At 40.5% G+C, this 22,130-nt stretch overlaps 1 protein-coding gene across 5 annotated transcripts in view; it reads right to left on the bottom strand.

Annotated features, from left to right (window-relative positions):
* Positions 1-12,493: 12,493 nt before the first annotated feature.
* Positions 12,494-22,130, bottom strand: part of calcr (calcitonin receptor) — a 115,734-nt gene continuing 106,097 nt past the window's right edge. For all 5 annotated transcript variants that reach the window (XM_061256513.1, XM_061256515.1, XM_061256516.1 and 2 more), the window contains 5 exons: positions 20,552-20,612; positions 20,380-20,446; positions 20,014-20,232; positions 19,857-19,898; positions 12,494-13,658 (listed from right to left, as the gene is read on the bottom strand). In XM_061256513.1, the coding sequence (XP_061112497.1) occupies positions 13,437-13,658; positions 19,857-19,898; positions 20,014-20,232; positions 20,380-20,446; positions 20,552-20,612 (611 nt within the window). In that variant the 3' untranslated portion in view covers positions 12,494-13,436. The remainder of the gene's footprint in view (positions 13,659-19,856; positions 19,899-20,013; positions 20,233-20,379; positions 20,447-20,551; positions 20,613-22,130) is intronic.

Here is a 22,130-nt window from a genome sequence, read left to right as displayed (position 1 = left end):
AAAAATAATTGCAATCCCAAAATGAGAGGCTCCCCCTTCGCCCAGCCAAAATTTTTCAAAAATTGGCTTAATGAGGGGAACGTTACAATGTGATCAAAAGTTTCGTACAGAGTTTATTTTGTCAGAATGTCTAGGCTATGATTATATGCCGATAGGCGACTGCTCAGTGTCATAATAATAAAGTATCCATAGCATTAGTCTACCTTTTTAGCGTACAGTAACAATAAAATGGGCTAGATTTACGTCCATGAAATTCGCAGTGCATGATCTGTGTTTTCTGTTCTCTGTTATGTCTAAGTCCTTAGCGTTTCCGTTCTTTATTTCACTCTGTGACCACCGTAGTCTGCCTCCTGTGTCATTTTCCTTCATTCATTCGTTTTGTCTGTTTTCCATTAGTGTCTCCGCCTCCCACTCGATATTTGTACTTCCTTTCAGTCTCCTGTCATTACACTGACCTGTCCCTCATTTTAATTTTCATCAGTGTTGTGCATTTAAACCCCTTTCTGTTAGTTATTTGTTTCCAGATTGTCATGTGCCTTGCATTCCATGTCATGTGCCTTGTTTCCGAATGTACCAACCTGTCTCATTTTAAACCTCTGCTTCCTGGATCGATAGTTTGACCCGCTGTTTTTGATCTCTTTGGTTTGGTCTCTTTTCTGTTTTTGGATTTCTACTTTGTTTATCTGCCTGTCTGAGCTGCCTTCTCATTTTCAACCTTCTGCCTGTGACCTTGACTACCCACTGGATTATTTATTTCTGTTTGCCTGGCTATTGGACCTCTGCCTTTATTACCACTCTCAAACTGCCTGAACTCTGTTACACCTGTTTGCTGGTTATCAAACTTTGCCTGTCAATTCTGCTACCAATGAAGACTTTATTCCTGTGGTCTTGTAATTGGGTTCCTAGTTCTGAAGCCTGACACGAAGGGTACAGCTCATTATGCAATTAGTGAATGGGACTGCCTACTAATCACTTTTTGCGATTGAGGCAAACCTTTAATGGTGCAGTTAAAACACCTGTTAATTGCATTGAATATCTTCACTGCATGTGCCGATATCCATGTGTGTTTACCATGTCAAGTCCCGTATCTGCTCCTGTCCTTCGACATATCAGCCTCTGCCTCCTCCACCATGTCAGCTACAGCCACAGCCAAAGGAAGGAGGAAAAGCTATAACAAAAGAAGCAATCAAATGCCCCATCGCACACCACATCAGATAGACAGAGAGACGCCAGACCTTTCTTCCTCTCATATTCTTAGCTACATGACTCAGCCCTTCATCCTCCATTGCGATGCTTCACAGGATGGACATGTCACATGTCACTGGGCATGTGTTCTGTTCTGTGCATAAGGAAATGTTATTCTTGTTATGTACAGTAGGGTCCTCGCACGGGCCACCAAATAATGTTGGGATTTTACTCTCTATGAAACCGGAGCGCCAATTAATAGTGTAGTCTAGTGTAGCAGTATAACTGCAAAAAGTTATCAGTCTCACAAAATTACTGTTATCAGAAATATCTAACCACAAATAATTAAAATAACCAATATAAATGATTAAAACATACCGATAGCCTGAAGGTTGGAAGTTCTTTGAGAGATTGCTTTAACTCGGCTCTCATGTCTATGTGACGCCAAAACAGACACCGGGTTTAATAAAATATATTTATTAAACAAATGTACAAACACAGAACAGATATGGGGTTGTGAACTAAGGGAAGTTAGTAGGGTAGGAATGCGTGTGTGTGCGCACGCAAGCGCACGTGTCCCTTGAACAAAGGAAAGGTAAAAGTGGATGTTGTTAGTGTTACTGTTAGCAGTGAGAAGACACTACTTGCGTAGTTTATATATATGCGCGAAAGACGGCAAATCAATTCACGTATATAGCTAACAAAATACATTCAAACAATAAGACAGCAAATATAGATGTTTGTTGCTGTTGTTCGTTGGTGAGCTTTGAGTTTCCACTCACTATAGGCCACTAAGTTACTGCGAGGTAACTAGGTGTGTCCGCAGGCCTGGTAGTGCGCTGTGTAGAATTCAGCCTCTGTTCGAGTATCGGAGCAGATGAGGTGAAGAAAAGAGTGGCGAAAAAGCAAGTGAATTGAAGGGCTTTCCCAAGAACATTGCTCTTAAACGGGAAAGTTTATTGCTCCCACCATTACGGGATTGGCTGAAACGACATGCGGGGTGGACGTTGCGGAATTGTTTTGTGGGATTGTGTTTCTTTTTCCTGCCATTCTACCAACCCCCTGGAGCTCATGGACCACTCCAACTGGACCCCCCGACCCCTGCTCTGAGGTCATGGACTGCTGCAGATTCCATTGTCATCCCTAGAAACGAGGATCTGAGATGCACAGTAATAGGCCTGTTAAATGGAGAGAGGGGTTCTTGAGCCCACTGTGCCTGCTTTCGAGACACTAAGCCATTCCGCTACACCATTTACCCTCACCTCACCTCACCGGTATCCACATAGAGACTGGGTGTACCCACCGACAGAAACTTTCAAGTGGAGGACACGTGCCCCACCACTCGTGCTTCAAAGCTTTGGAGGCCATGGTGTGTCAGAGATATTTCTAAACATTAAAAAATGAAAATAAAAAGCAATCTTGCTTTAAAATTTGGAGAAAGGTTTGCCCAAATTTTTTCACCCCGCTGTATGTCTGGCGAACTCCAGGCAGTGATCATCACCTGGATAATACCATCCCTACCATGAAGCATGGTGGTGGCAGCATCATGCTATGGTGGTGCTTCTTAGTGGTAGGGACAGGGAGAATGGTCAGAATTGAGGGAAGCACCCTGTGATGCACAAGACACAGTGTGTGGTATTGTTGTAATGTTCAAATGTCAAGTTACAGTAGTAAACTGCCACATTAATTGCATATGTTTGAAACTGCAGGGTTTTGGGGATGTTGTGTGTTCACTAACTAAGGGAAAACTGCAAGTGCGGTGGTGAGGGAAGTGTAATGTTAAATGGAATGTTTTCAATGTTTTTTGTTCTCTTCTTTTTTATTCTTCCTGTTGATTCTTTAAGTACTTAGTCCTTGGGCTTTTGAAGCTGGTGTTTACAGTTGAAATGACTATAAATCTATCTATCACCAAGCTTGGAGATATTTCTGATTTGAAGTATGTGTAACCTGAGGGAATCACTACCACCACACAGGACACAAAACGTATCGGGGTTCTTTGTCTTTATTTTCCCATCGTTACATTTGACTGCCAATGAGGGCTAGCAGTATGAAGACGTATTGTAGCTTGTTTGCTAAAAGCGTTTTATATCCATACAATACGGCAGTGGGCTTGCCAGATAATTATTCAATCCTTGGACCATGCACCCTTCTGCTTACTTCTCACATGAAGATATCAAACGAAAAAGACAGATTTCCCATGAGCACGGTAAACTAATAAATCACACGAGTAAGTATACACTCTAGAACAGGTACAGTGACTATCGCCTCCTTCTGGGTAAACAGTTAACTGAACCTCGTCGCTGTGCACTTGACATTACATGAAATCAACACAGCAACAAAATGACAATGTAGGCCTTTTATATTAAATCAACTTATTCACCTTTTAATACCCATTGTACTGGATCTTAATATTCCGAAATGCCACCTGGTTACATATAGGACACTTTCTCATGGCCATATTTTTTGGACTGACATGCCCCTCTTGAAGTAGAATATATGTTTAATCCTGAAAGGTGCACTTGGGATAAACCGGGCAGGCGCTCAGGCATTACCACTGCCCCTACCCTATATGCCTGGGCTGGTTTGGTCATGAATTAGTAACTACTGGAAGGACACCTTTCCCAGAAGTCCTTCCATTCCAATAATAATGTGATTGTCATGTTGCTGTACCAAGATTGATGGGGCTGAAATATGTCAGTACCATGTTTATGTGCTATTGGTCCCAAAATCAAACTTAATTTTAATCAAAGTTACATATATTGAAAAAAGAGAATACACATTTACTCATACACATACACTATTTGTATTGTATCCCCTCAAAGGAAGTTGCTGGTTGATAGTTACAATGAACAATATTTGATCCATTACGTTCAGATAGAGGGACCAGTTGCCAAGGGCATACCCAGTCTGCAATGCTGTTTTCAACTTCAAAGTCTCAGCTGCGTGCATCAAGGAGGAATTGTTTTTCAATGTTTTATTCAGAAAAGATGCTAATGTGGATGCAGAACAATATTGTTTGTGCTCATAGAAAATAGGCCCCCCCTGGGTTGGAGGGCTTTGAATAAATTGAGAGCCCATTGGTAGCACATAAAGTGATGCTTTTCATTAATTACTCATTATTTTTTATAGATCTCTGGGACTCCAAAGGGTTTCTAATTAATAGACCATAATTCTATAAAGAACACTCAACTGTGCATATAAAACTAATAACTATTGGTATTGTTGTTTGGTGTGTTCTGTGCAACCTGGTCTCACGACCCATTCGTAACTATCGTGCAAATTTGCATGCCTTTGAAATTCGTCATTACGAATGACCAAAAACATGAAGTGACTTTACAGCCCTTCGGCGAACAAACTCAGTCCGGAGAACCTGCTGCCATTTTTCTGCATCCCAGTTCCTGTGCTTTTGTTCACTGTAGGGCTGGAGAGCGGTACAAGAATGAATGTCTGCAGGCAATAGTGCAGGATGGTGGAGGTTCCTTGCAAGTTTGGGGCTGCATTTCTGCCTTGGTCAGAATTAATTGTCTCCTCAATGCAGAGTAGTACAGGCAGATACTTATCCATCATGCAATACCATCAGGGAGGCATCTGATTGGTCCCAAATTTATTCTGCAGCAGGACAACGACTCCAGACATATCCAGCACACACTCATGCGTGCACACATACCCGCACTCAGCTTCGTTAATACTTTGTCGTATTAAAAATGGTGGAATCAATATTTTTACGCAATATAATAATTTAAGGTTTTTGCTTCGATCAAGAGAAAAAATATTTTATATGAGGTTATCAAACACTGTCAAGCCAGCAGCCATACCATCATGCACCCAGCTCCTGCCAAATGGCTGAAGCTGAGCAGTTGTGGACTTTGTTCGTACTTATATGAGAGACCGGGAAAACTACATTGCTGCTGGAAGTGGTGTTGGTGTCCCAGTCATGGGTGGGTGAACTTCCCATGACTGGGACACACAAGTTTGTTGGTTCAATCCCCGGTGTAGCCACAATAAGATCCACACAGCTGTTGGGCCCTTTAGCAAGGTCCTCAACCCTGCATTGCTCCAAGGGAGGATTGTCTCCTGCTTAGTCTAAATGAACTGTTAGTCGCTTTGGATAAAAGCCAAATTACATGTAATGTAATGTAATGTTTTATAGGAGACATTAAACCGAGGTCCTGACCCTGTGGGCATTAAAGATCCCATGACACTCAACCCTGGCTGTTTCAAACTGCCACCTAATCAACCCTTGATTCAATTTTCAAAAACATTGTTGTCTCCCTCTCCACCTCAGCTGGTGTGTGGTGAGCGTTCTGGTGCAAAATGGCAGCCGTGTATCACCCAGGTGGTGGTTGAGGTGAGTTTCCCACCGTCACTGTAAGTGCTTTGAGTGTCTAGACAAGCACTGATGTAATGATATATATATCTATCTAAGGTTACATGAATTGGCATGAACAAATGTAGTTGGCCTATAGCCTAGTGGTTAAGGTACATGACTGGGACCCACAAGGGCAGTGGTTTGAATCCTGGTGTGGCCACAATAAGATCCGCACAGCCGTTGGGCCCTCGAGCAAGGCCCTTAACCCCGCCTTAACCTTGAGGATTGTCTCCTGCTTTGTCTAATGCCTCCTGCTTGCTCTGGATAAGAGCGTATGCCAAAATGCCATTAATGTGATGTAATGTAACTATGTAATTAGTTCTGCCAATTCATATTGGAATGAGAAAGCCAGTTAACATATCTGTTAATGCTTAACTAATTATTTACATTTATCCTATGGTTTGCTAATGTATTCGTTTCACCTGTGTCTCACTTTCTGATTGTTTCACACACCTGATTGTTATTCCCTCTCATTACCAGTGTATTTATACCCCTCTGTTTGTCTCACTCATGGCCTTTTTGACTTCTGTGTCTGGATTCTGTCTTTGTTTGGGGTTTCTCACTAGTTATCGACCCTTTGCCTGTCACTTCAACTTCGTTTTGGATTATCCCTATCATCTCTGTTTGCTGCTGTATTGACTCTCTGCATGGACACTCAAACTGCAAACTGCCTACTCCCTGCTGATTCTGTTCACTGGCTATCAACCCCCACCTGTATAATCTGCCAAGTTCACAATAAAGACTTTGAATGCTACTCCTTTGTCCTGCTTCTGGGTGCTGTTGTTCTGATCCCTGACACTTTTTGCAATATCATGAGAATTTCACTGAAAAATCAGAATGAAAAATCATTAAGCTCTCAAATTTGTGGAAGAATAGTGGTAAGATGTTACCAAATGAAAGACAATACATTTCTTTTACTTTCTTTTTTTCTTTTCTTTTTTTGTTTACAGCTGGTTTGCAACATTTAACAAAGAATCACCCAACTACATTAGTTAATGCCAATACCTTGTGACCTCATTGTAAAGTGTTACCGTTCTTTTGATGCTGGGTTTTCAATGTTGCGCCAGGATAAAAATGGCTTGTCACAGCTACATATTAAAAGGTTCAAATTATTTTCTTTTTGTAATGAGTGTGGAAAACTACAGTGAGTATTTGGATAGTGGCACAATTTCTGTTCTGTACTCCTGGCTCTGTACTGCAGGACATTGGTTTGAAATGAAACAATTAAATTTAACATCAAACAGCATTTGTTTTTTGTCATGTAGCAATCATCACACGCCAATTCAAACCAATCAAAGGTAGCCCTCAGTTTGAATACTGTGTTTATATTGTGTTCATTATTTGTGCCTGCCACTGTATAGTGCTCAACCTGCTTCTTGAAAGTTACTTCACTAGGCATAATCATGTGCATGCTGTGGAACCGCTAAAAGGCTGTGTATTCATCCATTTTATTTGCTCAGTTTTCTTCTTTTTTTTTTGAGAAAAGTTTGTCATTATCGTGTAATAACTGATTTTTCCTGAGATAAGATAATTTTCTGTGCTCTCAAGAAAACTAAAATAGCTTCTTGATCTTGAGATAACAAAACTTTGTTGAGGTAACTAGATTACCTTTTAAAATAATTGCAGGAAGCCTATTATTCTGTGTAGCCATGTCAGGGGAGCAGGGGGTGATATCACAAAGCAGAATTAGTTGGATTAGTTCACAGAGTAAAACCCGGAGTAGCTATTTTTACTTTCGTCCATGTTTCGTTTTTGAAAGGGTTCCAGGTTTCACTGTGGATTTACCCAGCTAAATCAGTAATCCTGCTTTGTGATATACCTTGAAATAGCTTTATGCCTTGCTATTGCAGATAATATAAACATTAGTGTGCATCATCTAAATCTCCAGATTTACCTGTTCTCAATATCAAGAAGTTATTTTTGTCATTGTCATGAGAAAACAGGGTTTTTGTTTTCTTGAGATCTCGAGAAAATTACCTCGCTATCTCAGGAAAACAACATCTGTTATAATGTGAAAACAGCCAAAAACGAAAGACTAACACTATCACATTATCATGGGAAAACTGAGCAAATAAAATGTATGAATACATCTATATCATGTCAGCATGGGCCGAATCTTTCACTTCACTTGCCTCTCCACTGGAGATTTATATGTAACTGGATTCTGCTCTACAGCTCAGACAATTCCTGTTTGGCATTTTAATGGCTACATACAGTGGGCACCCTTAATAGAAATGGAGAAAAAAAGCTGCGTACAATAACATGGATAATGATCTACTATATTTTACATTCAAACATACGGGAAAACGATATACTTTTATTTCAATACATTTTCTCAAAATAATTGGCAGCCCTAACAATTATTGTAAATAAAATCAAACAAAGCCAATTGTTTTGCAATTTTACTTAATTTAGTAAGATTATAAAATAAGGTAACAAGCATGTAAAATCCTGTCAAAAAGAACTGTCATTTCAGAAGCCACAGATGGTAATTGACCATCACAAGTCAAGGAATGGGTACAAAAAATACATAAACAGTGAAACATACCGCTTAGCATTGTAAGGGAAATAATAAAAAGGTGCAAAACATATGAATGGTTGCAAACTTGCCAGGAGAAGTGCATATTATCCCCACAGAAGGTAAGGAAGAGGCCATAAGTAACCCAAGGATTGCAGTTTAAGAATTACAGAGTAATTTTACAGAGATTGGTTGTCTGTTCAGACACATGCCACATGTTTGGTAGCGAAATATAATGCATGTACCAGGAAAGAAAATCTGGTTGCCTCTGCTAGAAAGCTGAGACATCAAATCATACATCAAATCCACACCGAAATGGTTAAGTAAAAACAACTTCAAAGGGCATCTCAATCTCCAGACTTCAATCCCATGTCTGAACTGAAGAGGGGGGTGTCCCAAGGATATTAATGTCTACATGGAGGAATGGTCAAAAATCCCTCTGTTAGTTCTCTAGCCTAATCCCAAATTTTAGTTTTCACAAAGTATTAAACTGTTTTTGGGGAATTAATATATATATATATATTGCTTTAACTGAATCATTAATAAAGCAAACTGCAGTACACGTTGGAAAATAAAGCTTGTCAATAACTATTATTTTTTTAGTTAACAGCACTGGTTGTGCATATTTCTGGAGCAGTTTAGATTATTAATTGTAACTAAAAAATGAAAACCTAGCACACTACAGAAAGTAAAGCAAATGTTCTATCTAGCTAGCTACATAAACACGACAGTGTTTACCCTATTGTATACTTTAATTTGGACACTGCCAGTCAAGGTGCAGTTCGCAATGAAGTGCAGGCCTTGCTGCTCATTAGACATTTCCACTGTCCATATCTTTCTGCTGACGTTGTAGGACAAAAGGTTGAACTCGCTCTTATTTTTCTGTTTCTTTTAGCAAATTTTGTGGCTAAATGTACAAGTTGCTCAGTCGACGATGGTGTGTCTACCCGATATTGTATTATTATTTGACAATGGCAGTTGAAGTGTAGCTCAGGGATCCATGGTTCCATAGACAACCCCTGCATAAATGTATTATTTTAAATTATTTTTCATATTCATGTCTGGTCTTCTGTTTACATTCATTAGTCATTGCACCCATGTTCCCCTGTGATGTCTGTGTCTTTATATAATTCGGAGCCCAAGTCACTTCCGTGTCTGCGTGAATCATTATTCGGGTGTTTTCAAAATTTTCCGGTTTCCCACGATTCCTTCTCAGTCTCGCTTTTCTTACTTCCTGCTTTTCCTCCATTCAAGTTTGTAGATAGCACTAATATACTAATACCAACTAACATAAATTTTGTACAGTGCTAATTATATTAACACACTAACTTGTCTGTCTAACTAACTAACGAACTAACTCACAGTCAGTAGTTTTGGGTAATTATAATTTAATCATGTAAACTAAGACTAACTTTATCTCTATTTCTATACTGCTCTATAGCTGCACCTGCCTGTTCTATCTCTGAATTGCCTGCCTTAATTTGGTGAAGTGTTCGCACCTGCTCTCCACTATCACTATGTTCCTCAATTGTCTCCTCCCTAATCTACCGTTTGTATTACGTGTGTCTATGTGAATCCAGTCCGCCTCTTCATGCATCCCTTGTTGTTGTATTATTGCCCTTCCATGTATTTCACCTGATCTCTGTTTTTTAGACCGCCTTCACTCCCATGCCCTGCCTAGGACTTTGTGTTTTTGGATCTCGTTTTGTACTTTCGTTGGTTGGTTTGTCTCCTTGGTTATTGAACTCTGCCTGTGTTACGATTACGCTCTCTGCCTGGATTTCGACCATCGCCTGTCCCTGGATTACGTTTTGGATATGCCCCGTTTATTTTCTTGTACCCTGGAGCCTGCGCTTGGTTCCTCTGTCCCCCCAACCTGACATACTCATGACTGAGTACAATTTATAAAGAACAAATTACAGGCAGTATATTAAACTCAGTGTGCTACCATGATTGCAATGTGTTATGAATAACAAAGGCATTCGTAGTCCTCAGGAAATGAATTTGGATGAATGCGTATCTATAATCACACTGCATATTAGCTGTAAATTATCTCTACGTCAGACAACAGAAATATCAGAAAACATATTTTGTTACATGCCCCTGAAACTAATGAGATGAAGTGTGAGCCATGTGAAAATGAGTAAGGAATAAGGAATGCCCTTTTTCATTAACAATATATATACACTCACTGAGCATTTTATTAGGTACATCTGTAAACCAGCTTGTTAATGCAAATATCTAATCAACCAATCATGTGGCAGTAACTAAATGCATAAATGCATGCATACATGGTCAAGAGGTTCATCTGTTTTCCAGACCAAATGTCAGAATGGGGTATAAATTTGATCTAAGTGACTTTCACCATGGAATGATTGTTGGTGCCAGAAAGGTGGTTTGCATCAGCATCTCTGATCTCTTAGGATTTTAATGTACAAATCTCTACAGTTTCCAGAGAATGGTGTGAAAAACATCCAGTTTGTGGGCAAAAATAATATGTTTTAATGAGAGGTCAGAGGAGGCTCAATGCTGACAGGAAGGTGACAGTAATGCAAATAACCACACATTACAACAGTGGTGGCAGAAGAGCATCTCTGAACACACAACACGGCAAACATTGAACTGGACAGGCTACAGCAGCAGAAGACTTACAAAGTCTAAAAAATAAGTCAAATTAATACATAAAGTGCTCACTGAGTGTATATCATCCTTGTGGTGAGTTGAAAATTTACCCTGGTGATATTGTTTTTAAATTTTTTATTAAATTTAATTTATTATTTGATTTTTGAGTGCTAAATGTTTATTCTAGAAGGGAAAAGTAGAACATGAAATTAATTACAATGTCTGTTGCCTGGAGCAATGAACATTAAATTAAAACAAGAGCCACCTCCAAGAATATTATTAGACAATTTATGGTCCCATTTTGTATGGCATTAACCTATATCTAACCTGCAAATACACAGCAGCTGAAAAACAGGATGGTATGGTACAACACATTCTAATCGTGGCTGAGGGGTTTAGATCTACTATCCATGATCTACCTCATTCTTGTCTTTATTTTCTTGCAAAGAGCCTAACTCTTCATTATTCATTATTGGTCTTCATCTTGGTCTTAATTAGACGACTAGTAAACAAATATATCGATTCTCTGTTACTGTAAGAGCTGTCAGTTAATGGCAACAATATCATAGTTATAATGTTGTTGCACAGACAATGATTAAGTACATTAAGCTGCTTGTGCCCTGTATCTATTCAAAGGCTGCACATGTTATTTTATGAAATAAATACCTTAATGTTGGACTAGCACTTTGCCTTATTGGTGTGCACCTGACATGTTCAGCCATTAAATCAGTACCAAGCCATACCTTTGTGATCACAAGGTTGTCAATACAACTTATATTATATCTGATCAATTACACAACAAGAACAACCCATTGTACAAAATGAAATGTTCAGTATTAAATAGTATTGTGTTACACTTTACTCTGATCAAAATCATTCAATCCTTGTGTTCTTAAATGATTTGCGGCTAACAATACCACAGCTTTGAATCATTACTCAGTAAAAATTCAGTCACTCCACATTCTATTTATTGGTTTCTTTAGTACAAATCATTCCGGAAGTTACGTTTTCAAGTTATAGTGATAGGGAAATGCTGTTGTTTGAAAATATATGATTAAATCTCACCAAACCTGCATTTTTCATCCACAGACTTTGTTGCGGTCAAAGGCCTTAGTTCTCATGACTGACAACCAGTACAATTCAGTGAATAGGGCACATCTCACATAACAATGAGAACAAGATAACGGAGAGAAATAACATTTTTGATATTTTTGATTAAAATGAACAGGCATATCTTGTCTTTTTAAGTATGGAATACTGTCAATTATGCAATGACAGTATCTCAAAGGTAACATTATGCAGTATCTCCATGTGATGCAATGGAATTGGCACAACTGGGTCTTAAGCTAAAAGGAAATATCACATTAGAAATTAATCTGACAGCTCTCTGTGTGACATTGTTTCCCACAGAAACAGGGAAATGCTCATTTACAAGCATGTCATGAGTATAAACATCAGCCCTGGTAAGACAGAATATTCATGCAAATCAACACCTTATATTTGAAATATGTTTCACTGTTATGCGCTGATATGCAGGTCCATTTGAATGCCTGTCAATATTGAAAAACGAGGAAATATAGCACAACAAACCATATACAGATACAGTTTGACCACTAAATAGCCAAAACAAGTCCCATTCCTTGGCAAATGAATTTGAGAACACATTGACTGTACAGATGAGATCCTCGAATGTTTATTAAAAATGTTGATAATTTTTCAATCATTGTTTGCCTTTGATTAACTATGCCATCTGCACAGTGCTTAAAAAAGACATTGCAATAATAATAACATAAATGTACTCTATGTAAAGTTACTTTATTTTGAGCTTGAGTGCAAACATACGAGAATAATAAATACTAATGAAAACATAGGCATCTGCCCATCAAAATAACACAACAAACCATTTCTAAGATTGTTCTACAGAAGCAGCATCTTGAATTAGTGACCAAAAACTGTAAACAAAGGCCTATTCTACATAAAAACCACCCTTAAATCATCGCTGTTATTTCACTTATTCAGATATGAAAAGCTTTATTCTAATTAATCAATTATATTCAGTCCTTCCTCGATGTGCCTTCTTTCTGTTTTTGTGCAGTCCCCATGTGACAGAACCACCACATACACAGCTGTGCAAATAGTAAAGCAGTAGGAATAATTACAGAACAGGCAACAGCTATTCAGATCAGAGATTAGAGGCCTACAACCAGTAATACACTTTAGCACTCAAAACTAGTAAATATGTACACAACTCAAGAGTTTAGGCACCAAGGGACATTTCTTAACTGTCCTGGAGACACACAGTATAGTCTGTTACCTTCAGATTACTTTTGGGGTTTGGCTCAGTTCTGACAGAATGTCTCAGTCGGGCCACCCAACACACCCTTTGGTATCACGGCCACAATACTAGTACATGATCATCTTCAGCCTGCTATGGCCTAGAAATAGCAGCTTTAATATATACCACATAAAAATAAAAAAAACTTGGCTTCTACTTAAAGAAAAAAAAAAAAGCAGCACTGTGATAAAAGTAATACCGCTATTAGCTCTCGCCAAAAGGAAAACTTTCATTGCCAGCAAACAATTAACATTACAACTTGGTTGTAGAGCCAGTCCGCTGAATATCTGCTGTGGGGCCTTGGAGATTCTGTGTTGACATTTTTTGTTTTTGTTTTTGTTTTCCATTGAAAAAAAGAAACACAAATCTCCTGCATTTGCTTTGCAGTGCTCACAATTATTTTGCCTTCAGGCATACGTCTCTTCTGCCTTTAGTGCGACCACTTCCGAGTCGTCTGAATATTTCCCGTTTAAGTGTTCACTGTTGCAGTCGTGGTGGTAGAGGAAGGTGGGGTCCTCTGTGATGGATGTAGCAGTGTAGGAGGTGGAGCGCATGGAGCAGTGCTCCCGCCTGCGCTGGCCCCACTGTGTTTTGTACTGCATCCATTGCCTCTTGAGAGCCGACTGCACCTGAAAGACAGCATGTGTATTATTGCAGGCTGTGCATTTCCACAGTGGATCCCTGGGCCAGGCCTGCATACTCTCATTTGAATAAGATCATTGCAATTACTTACACTTTAAAATGGGTCTTAACCAGTTTAAGGTCATTATTCAGTGAAATTACACATAATTACAGAATGAATACACACTTAATTTGGCTCCTCTGTTTGACTATGGTGGAAAACAAGGCTTCTTCAAGCAACTAAAGCAGTTTATCCCACATCATACTTCCAAAATTATTATTTTGGGTTGCCAGATGGGTTAAAAAAAATAAAATACAATGTAACAATGGCGGTGCCAATGGAAGATGGAATTCATGACAAACTATCAGTGAAATTTCAATCAATTATTCAGACCGGATTAATTAATTGAATATTTATATTGTTTGGTTGAGACCACATACCTGTGCTGGACATTCTGGTCAAAAAACTGGTATCTGACTCATTAATGTAGCACCATTGCTGTTCATGCATATTACTTTTTTATTATTAGTTATCTTTACATACATGTACCTGTCTAGCAATTGCAAATGTAGAGATCGAGATTCCACATCAAATTACAAAAACTGCCTACTGCCTACTTAATTCCAAAAAAATTCAGTTCAGTTCATGCTGAAGGGAACATGCAAAGAACTACTGCCAGTTTAGACAGAAAAAGTCCATGTCAGGCAGAGCAAGTACATGGGGCAAACAAACATTCTCACAAAAAACAAAATTACTCTGTGTCAATGGATCTTTTCTCTCACAGAAACAGGATCTGTCATCCAGACACATTCAACTTGTTTACAGTAGGCAGTGATGGTGATGTGAACTGACTGCTTATGCATGAGCTAATAATTGACCTATTTTCAAAGCCCAGAATAATGCTATGTGTAAGACATTACATATCTGAGGCCTGTGAAAGATGCTAATTCACCATATTTCTTGTACTAGAACAGGACTGGATCTGGGGGGATCCCTGCCCCTTTCTCCCCTGAATAACAGAAATATATGGCTCATGGTCAACATGCTATTATATACCGTAAATGACAAACCATTCAGTCTACTAACAAATAAATCAAATAATTTCAAATAAATTATATTTGTCTCAGAACATGTCAAACGGGAAGAGAATGTAGCCTATTGCAAACGCTATTAGTGAAATTATTTGTGGTAAGCTTCTTTCCACATATAAAAATCTGAATTTTAGCAAATTTATAAAGAATCTAAAATTTAAATCTCTCATTTACATGTGGTCAGGTGCATCATGTTTGCTTAAATTGTCCTTGACATGTGTCTAGAACTTGGGAGTCCACTTGTGGCGAATTCAATCGATTGGACATAGTTTAGAAAGGTACATTACACTACATTACATGTCATTTGGCTGATGCTTTTATCCAAAGCGACTTACAGTTGATTAAGCAGGCGACAATCCTCCCCTGGAGCAATGCAGGGTTAACTGCCTTGCTCAAGGGGCCAACGGCTGTGCTGATCTTATTGTGGCTACAACGACCTTGCAGGTCCCAGTCATGTACCTTAACCTCTATGCTATAGGGACACACCCCTGCCCACAATTCACACTGCATGTCAGGACAAAAACCAAGCCATGAAGTCCGTGGAACTCTCTGTAGACCTCAATACAATTCTGGTGAGGTATAGATGAGGACAAGGATATGAAACCATTTTTAAAGCTTTGAGTGTTCCTAGGAGAACAGTGGCTTCAATAATTGTAAAACGGGAGAAGTTGGAACCACCAGGAATCTTTCTAGAGTTGGCCGCTTGACCAAACTGAGTAATCAGGCAAGAACGGCCTTGGTCACTCTAACAGAGCTTGCCAGACTCTGAAAGCATGAAGGAAAAGATTCTCTGGTCTGATGAGACAAAATTTTGACTCATAGGAGTTCAAGCACTATGTCTGGGCACTGCTCATCACCTGGCTAATACCATCCCTACAGAGAAGCATGGTGGTGGCAGCATCATCCTATGGGGGTGCTTCTCAGCTGAAGGGACAGGGAGACTGGTTAGAATTGAAGGAAAGATTAATGCAGCCAGATACAGAGAGGTCCTTGAAGAAAACCTGCTCCAGAGTGCACATCACCTCAGACTGGGGCAACAGTTCACTTTTCAGCAGGACATACAGCCAAGACAATGCTGGAGTGGCTTGAGGATAAGGCTCTGACCCAGACTTAAACCCCATAGAACATCTGTGGAAAGACATGAATCCCATCTAATCTGGCGGAGCCTGAGACAATACCAGGAAAAATTTAATAAACTTCCCAGATCCAGGTGTCCAGAGCTTGTGAACAATTACCCAAGAAGACTCAAGGTTGCGTCCAAAAGGGGCTTTGATATTAAGGCCGTGGATCTTATTGTAAGATTATTATATTAGCTAGCTAAGTTACTGTGCTTGACCTTGTTTTAAATGCACTATAGTTATAAAGCCAATAACCTAATCTTACAAAAAAGCAATTTGCCTCATTTACCTCTAAGATCACCAGTGTCATTGCATGCAAAAACATATCTCTGGGTGTTGCATTCTGCCTGATACCACACCATAATTAAATTGCCAGACAGTGGTTGCACTTGCACACAATATTATTATGTTGGCTGTGAGAAACTGATTAAGCTGAAGACATCATATATCGGCCAATTAATTGCATGCAACCACTGTCCATCTTTATTCAGTGAATCTCACTATTCTGTAAGTCAATCCAAATCTATTTAATAATAGTGTAAGGGCGTGGGGACCAGATGCGACCGAAAAGGAAATCTTCATGTTACCACCAGAACGTGTGATAACCACTAATATAGTATAGGGTTCTACCCAATATAATCTAGGAGAACCACTAGAGGAGAAAGGGGAAACGCCTACTAAAATAGTACCAAAAACCTGGTACAAGAGTCTATTTTAACTTAATAGATTAAAGAAAATAATAAAGAAAACCTGATGCGGTTGCCTGAATACGGGGTAACACACCTTTACATTACATTATTGGCATTTGGCAGACGCTCTTATCCAGAGCGACATACAACAAAGTGCATACCCATAACCAGGGATAAGTTCGCTGAAAGACCCTAGAGGGAAGTACAATTTCAACTGCTACCTGTACAACAAAGATAAGTACGAGGGCCTTTTTTTTTTTTTTTTTTTTTTTAGAACAAAGAAACAAGCAAACAGAGCAAAAGTGACCAAAGTTAACTATCCAAACACTGCTTACCTAGCCAACTAAAAAACCTTTACATCTCTAATGGAAAAAATCAGCCTTGGCTACCTCTACCTGGCTCAGTGTCTGAAACACAATGTAACACTCAAGCACAGAGTGGAGGGACAATGAGTCTTAAATAGGGCCCGGTTACCAATAAGAGATAATTGGTTAGTAATTAGACTGCACCTGGAAACCAATTAACCAAGGCAGCAATCTGCATGTGTGAGCCCGAAAAACGATACTGCCTGGAAAATGAGCAGGAAAACCCTGACAAATAGACTATCCAAGACTAAAACTATCCAAGTTTTGTTTTTGTGTGTTGTGGTGTTCTATAACCTATATCCAGCATTGGGCTTAGCTACTAGCTAGCTTAACTACAAGTAGCCTGTTTCTATGAAGTAGAAGTCAAGTAGAATTTAACCTGTATCGGCATAAAAGTAAAATTATTAGACCGGTATTATTACTGGACAAAGGGGGGATCATTATGTATAAAAAAAGCCTGTAATTCGTTGGATATACGGATATACATATCCTCAGATCAGAGTTAACAGTATGCACAGTAACCTCATGGTCACTGTTTCATTTCAAATCCAATGTGCTGGAGTACAGAGCCAGAACACACTGTACCCTAAATAAAAAGTGCCCCCCTAAAATCTGTGACTCCCCTGAATCAGAACAGTGAAGAACTGGGGCTGTGCTAGAACCCACATGCCAAGTATTCAAATGTTTCTCTTTTTAGTTACCAAATTGTCTGGGACTCCTCATGCAGAACCAGCTTGTTCTCAAAGCCCCATTCCTTTAAATAATTTGTCCTGCCCTGTAGCTCCGTTGCAAGCCGCACCTTCCCATATGTTGTGCAATGAGCCACTTGTGCCTTGGCAATTTAAACTTTCATTCATTACATTACATTATTGGCATTTGGCAGACGCTCTTATCCAGAGCAACGTACAACAAAGTGCATACCCATAACCATGGATAAGTGTGCTGAAAGACCCTAGAGGGAAGTACAATTTCAATTGCTACCCGTACAACAAAGATAAGGACCAGGGCCTATTTTTATTTTATTTTTATTTTATTTTTTTAAACAACAAATAAACAAACAACAAAGCAAAAGTGACCAAACTTAGCTATCCAAATACTGCTTACCTAGCCAACTAAAAAATACCGAAACATAGCGTAAATCACAAAGACAACAATTAAGGTTCACAGGGAGGTAGGGAGGGATGGGGAGAGGTGCTGCTTGAAGAGGTGCGTCTTCAGTTTGCGCTTGAAGGTGGGGAGAGAGTTCTGCAAAGTCTACAGTTCTGACCTCAACGGGGAGTTTGTTCCACCACCGTGGAGCCAGAACAGACAGTAGTCGTGAGCGTGAGGTGGAGGTTCGGAGAGGGGGAGCTGCCAAGCGGCCTGTGGAGGCTGAACGAAGAGGTCTGGCAGGGGTGTAGGGTCTGATGATTTTTTGGAGGTAAGCTTGGGAAGACCCCTTAACTGCTTGGAAGGCTAGTACCAATGTTTTGAATTTGATGCGAGCCATGACAGGCAGTCAGTGGAGGGATGTAAGCAGGGGGGTGACGTGTGAATATTTGGGAAGGTTGAAGACCAGACGAGCTGCTGCATTCTGGATAAGTTGGAGGGGTCTGATGGCGGATGATGGAAGGCCAGCCAAGAGGGAATTGCAGTAGTCCAGGCGGGACAGAACCATCGCTTGGACTAGGAGCTGGGTCGAGTAGGGGGTTAAAAATGGGCCGGATTCTCCGTATGTTGTATAGGAAGAACCTGCATAACCGGATCACCGCCGCAATGTTCTCGGAGAGGGACAGTCTGCTGTCCATCACCACGCTGAGGTTCCTTGCACTGGGTGATGGTGTAAGTGTGGAATCCCCGAGGGAAATGGAGAGATCCAGATGGGGAGAGGTATTAGCAGGGATGAATATCATTTCAGTCTTACCTGGGTTGAGCTTTAGATGGTGGTTGTCCATCCAGCTCTGGATGTCACTCAGGCAAGCAGAGATACAGGCTGAAACCTGTGTATCAGATGGTGGGAATGAGATGAAGAGTTGGGTATCGTCCGCATAGCAGTGGTAGGATAGCCCATGTGCAGTGATCACAGGGCCAAGGGAACGAGTGTAAAGAGAAAAAAGAAGCGGGCCTAGGACTGAGCCCTGGGGAACTCCTGTGGCAAGGGGCCGCGGTGTCGATACCGCACCAGCCCAGGCAACCTGGAAGGAGCGACCGGAGAGGTAGGACTCAATCCAGTCCAGGGCTGTGCCACAGATGCCTGTTGCTGACAGGGCGGACAGGAGGATGGAGTGATCCACAGTGTCGAAGGCAGCAGAGAGATCTAGAAGAATGAGGACAGAGGAGAGGGAGGCTGCACGTGCGGCATGGAGCGACTCACTGACGGGGAGGAGCGCGGTCTCTGTCGAGTGACCCGATCTGAAGCCAGACTGATGGGGGTCTAGCAGGAAAAGGAAGAAGAGATAGTTCTGGATGATGGAGGGATCCAGGGTAGGCTTTTTTAGCAACGGAGTGATGTGGGCCCTCTTGGAGGATGCTGGAAAACAGCCGGAAGACAGGGAGGAGTTGACAAGGGAGGTGACATACTTTTTATTCCTTAGCTTACACATGAAGGGCAGTCAAAATAAAGTATCTGAACCAATCTAAACCATTCATTAAAAGGTATTTAGGACTTGTGGGGATATTAAACACAATGGTTCAATGGGTGCCCATTTGCCAACTGTTTCATTCTTACAGTTCTAGTCATACAAGAAGACTAACCCCATCTAAACCCAGGTTGACCAAATACATCAGGTGTTACAAACAGGGTTAAGCAGAATGCACTAAGCAGAATGCCCACACAAATGACCACCTTTCTTAATACAAATTACATCCTTTCAACATTATGTGCATTTTCCATGTCCAAAGACATGAAAAGCTTTGTATGTTTCTACAATGTTAGATGCAAATGGTTAAAAAAGGGTAGTTACCTCTCCATTGAAAAAGCAAAATATAGTTGCCACCAGCAAGCCCTGAAAACAAACAAACAATAAACCATAAAATGTATTTAATAATCAATATTTAACAATGACTTCTAATTATTTTGAGGAGCAACAGATTCAGATGTGTACATTTACAATACAGTACCTGATAATGCATTAACATATGCATTGTTATATCATATATTTCTCCGATAAGCCTATTTTCTGGTCGCCATGGCAGAATGATGAACTGGATTCCCAGTAAGGGAATGAGGATGAGTGTGGCTCGGACAGCTTTCATATACATGTTGGACTCTGCCCGGTGCGTGTCCCGAAGCTTGGTCACCAGCACCCTCACAATGTTTAGCAGGAAAAATAGATTTACCTGGAAGACACAAAAAAAAACAGCACGGATGGGTGTGTCCGTCTATGTAGAAGACATTATTGCTACGCAAATAAAGCATTTCAGGATTTCCACAGGATTTTTTTGATCCCAAAAATCCAATTTTTGTGTAACCAAGGGTTTACTTACTAATAAAGCTGCCATTATAGGTCCATGGACAATGTAGAGCAATTGGGTATCCACACTCATCCAGCAGCTATTGGATGATCAAGAAATCAGGTATTTTGTTGTTCTTGGTGCTTATGTTTAATAATGGTGAAATCTAAAATTCATCATGCACATTCATAGGAACATTACTTACTTGTCATCAAAATACTTTTTCCTTGCAACTGCATGGATTGATGCAGGCACCAAAGGGAACCCTTCAAAAGACCAGGTTAAACATCAGTCAAAAGCAACAAAAGAAACCACAGTATAGGTTCAGTATAGGTTCAGCATAAGTGCAGCGATCCCTTTAACACAATTAATACCAATATTACAATATGACAATGATACTATCACTGTTTAAACATTATAAACATCGAACAAAAAGTTCGGAAATTTGTTAATTAATTAAGTTTTCTCTGTTGTAACAATGCTTCTTGGCAATACCGTTGGAAAGCCTGTTTATTTCCCTTTTAAATGGTGCCCCATTTGTAAGGAACATGCATTTGTGGGATGAGCAGCACAGAGTATATGGATAGCGCTCATGTAAAATTTGCCAATTCTTCTCTGCCAATGCCAAACAGCTTATTCTGCTGTTGCTATTAACTCTTGTTTGGTGTTGTTTGGTGGATTGGATGATTGAAGTCTATCAGTAACAAGGAAGAAACAAGACATATTGGTAATTTTACAATTTATTCATTTAACAAACAGTCAGGAGCCTCAGTAGCGTGTGGAAGAACCATACACAGCCACAACAGCCTGGCACCTCCTCCTCATGCTGGTCACCAGCCTGGTCACACACTGCTGTGGGATGGCATTCCACTCCTCAACCAGGATTTGTTGCAAGTCAGCCAATGTGGTTGTGTTGGTCACTCTAGCACAAACAGCACACCCCAGCTGATCCCTCAAGTGTTCAATTGGGTTGAGGTCAGGACTGTTGGCAGGCCATTACATTCTCTCGACTCCCAAATTCCGGAGGTAGTCTCTGATAAACCCTGCTCTGTGGGGGCGAGTGTTGTCATCTTGGAGGATGGAGTTCAGTCCCAGACTGTGGAGATATGGGATTGCGACTGGTTGCACAATCTCATCACGATATCTCTCTGCATTGAGATTGCCTCCAGTGATGACAAGCCTCGTTTTTCCAGTGATGGAGATGCTGCCCGACACCATCACACTACCTCCACCAAAAGGTGTTACTCTATCGGTACAGCAATCAGCACAGCGTTCTCCCCGTCTTCTCCACACTTTGACCCTACGATCCAAATGCCGTAGGCAGAATCTGGACTCATCGCTGAACATAACGTTCCTCCACATGTCACATGTTCAGGTTCCAGTGCAGGTGTTGCTGACACCAGGGCAAACGGGCCTGATGGTGAAGGGCAAACCTGCAAACCTTGACTGCAAATCTGTAGAAGACAGTCTACGGTTCCTAAGTGCTGAAAGGGTGAGGAACCGGTTTTCTTGGGATGTCGTCTTATTGGGACACCCACTTTGCAGTCTGTCTCTGACATCCCCCGTTTCATGGAACTTGGCCTTCAGTTTGGAGATGGTACTAGGGCTCACTCCAAATGATGCTGCAACTTGCTTTTGTGGAACACCAGCTTGAAGTAGCCCTATAGCACGGGCCTTATCGAGATCAGACAAACGTGGCATGCCGTTTCTTGGAGGAGACACCAATTGACCACTGTAGCAGGGCCCATACTCACAGGTGCTGCCAATCAGGTGCCAACCAGATT

Source organism: Conger conger, chromosome 9, assembly GCF_963514075.1.
Source record: "Conger conger chromosome 9, fConCon1.1, whole genome shotgun sequence".
In the NCBI taxonomy this organism is placed as follows: Eukaryota; Metazoa; Chordata; class Actinopteri; order Anguilliformes; family Congridae; genus Conger; species Conger conger.
This window is presented reverse-complemented; position numbering and strand designations above follow the sequence as displayed.